Consider the following 1,234-nt stretch of genomic DNA (forward strand, 5'->3'; position numbering starts at 1 on the left):
GGCTAAAGAAGGGAGACAACGAACCATGGGTGGAAGTCAAAGGCCCTAATAAGATGGGGAGTTATGATGGACAAAACTGAGCCATCTGTTCCCACTGAAAACAAGAGTAGAGATGGCTTTCATGAATAGTCTTCTTCCTCTTCTACGCAAATTTTAAAATGCTGTCTAGAGTGTGTACCATTGGTTTAAATTAATTTAGGTGGTTAAAAAGGAAAATTTAGAATGTGATATTTAAACACAACCATTTTTTCTCTTGTCACTTTTAAATTTTAAAAAAAGGTTAGGCCATCTTGAGAGTTACTCTTTCATGATGTGGCAGGAGTGGTGTTTGACTTTGAGCCCAGGCTTCTGCATGGAGAGCAAGAGCAGAGGTAGGAGTGAACTCTTGGTCCCATGGAAGTCACCCATGTATAACCTCTCTGATTTCACAGGAGACAGGGTCAACCCTTGGCAATCATTGCCCTCGCAAAAGGCAATTTTCTGGTAAATACAGTATAGCTATAGTGGCAGTGCCCCAGAACAGCGTCCGGGGTTAAGCCAGCGCGTCCTTTCCCATGCAGCACCCCTGCTTTAATGGACATCCATGTCTGGGTACAGGAGGAAGCCCATGAAAGTGGAATCGTTGATGTTGTCAGCATAGATGCCATTGTTGTCCCCCTCCCCATACACCTGAAGCCAGACCTCGTCCCCAGAATTGAGGTGCAGCAAGACGGAGCCACTGGCTTGGTCAACGTTGTTTTTCTGGAACTGGTCGTAGGTGAAGATCACCACCTTGTCCTTCTTGTAGAGGCTGACCTTGACGTCCGTCAGGTAGACCGTCAGGTGGTAGGCAAAGTAGTACGTGCCCGGGATGTTGCAGAGGAACTTGCCAGTGCTGGCGTCGTAGTGGCTCTGCTCATTGTAGAAGATCTTGTTGAAGCGGATGGGGACGTTGGGGTGGGGGGCTCGCTCCGTCAGCCCCACGCTGAAGGCGGAGCGGTAGACAAAGGCACCTTCGCCCTTCTCCCCCTTCTGCCCTGGGTATCCGGGAAATCCTCTCGGCCCTTCCTGCCCTGGGACTCCCATTTCACCTTGGTCACCTTTGGGTCCTTGCACACCTGAGGGACAGAGCAGGGACAGGGAGTTGTTTGCATTGTGCTGGCAGCCGCTACCCACCGGCCTGAAACGCAGCGGGGGACGTGGTGTGAGGATCTGCTCGGCAGCGTGGAGCGAGGGGTGTCCCTGAGGAAAGGTC

General features: G+C 51.2%; 1 protein-coding gene across 1 annotated transcript in view; it reads right to left on the reverse strand.

Moving 5' to 3' along the window:
- Positions 1-570: 570 nt before the first annotated feature.
- ADIPOQ (adiponectin, C1Q and collagen domain containing) overlaps positions 571-1,234 on the reverse strand; it is a 1,167-nt gene continuing 503 nt past the window's right edge. Inside the window, exon 2 of the mRNA XM_010086580.1 lies at positions 571-1,097. Within this exon, the coding sequence (XP_010084882.1) occupies positions 571-1,097 (527 nt within the window). The remainder of the gene's footprint in view (positions 1,098-1,234) is intronic.

Source organism: Pterocles gutturalis, unplaced genomic scaffold (assembly GCF_000699245.1).
Source record: "Pterocles gutturalis isolate BGI_N339 unplaced genomic scaffold, ASM69924v1 scaffold11996, whole genome shotgun sequence".
Taxonomy (NCBI): domain Eukaryota; kingdom Metazoa; phylum Chordata; class Aves; order Pterocliformes; family Pteroclidae; genus Pterocles; species Pterocles gutturalis.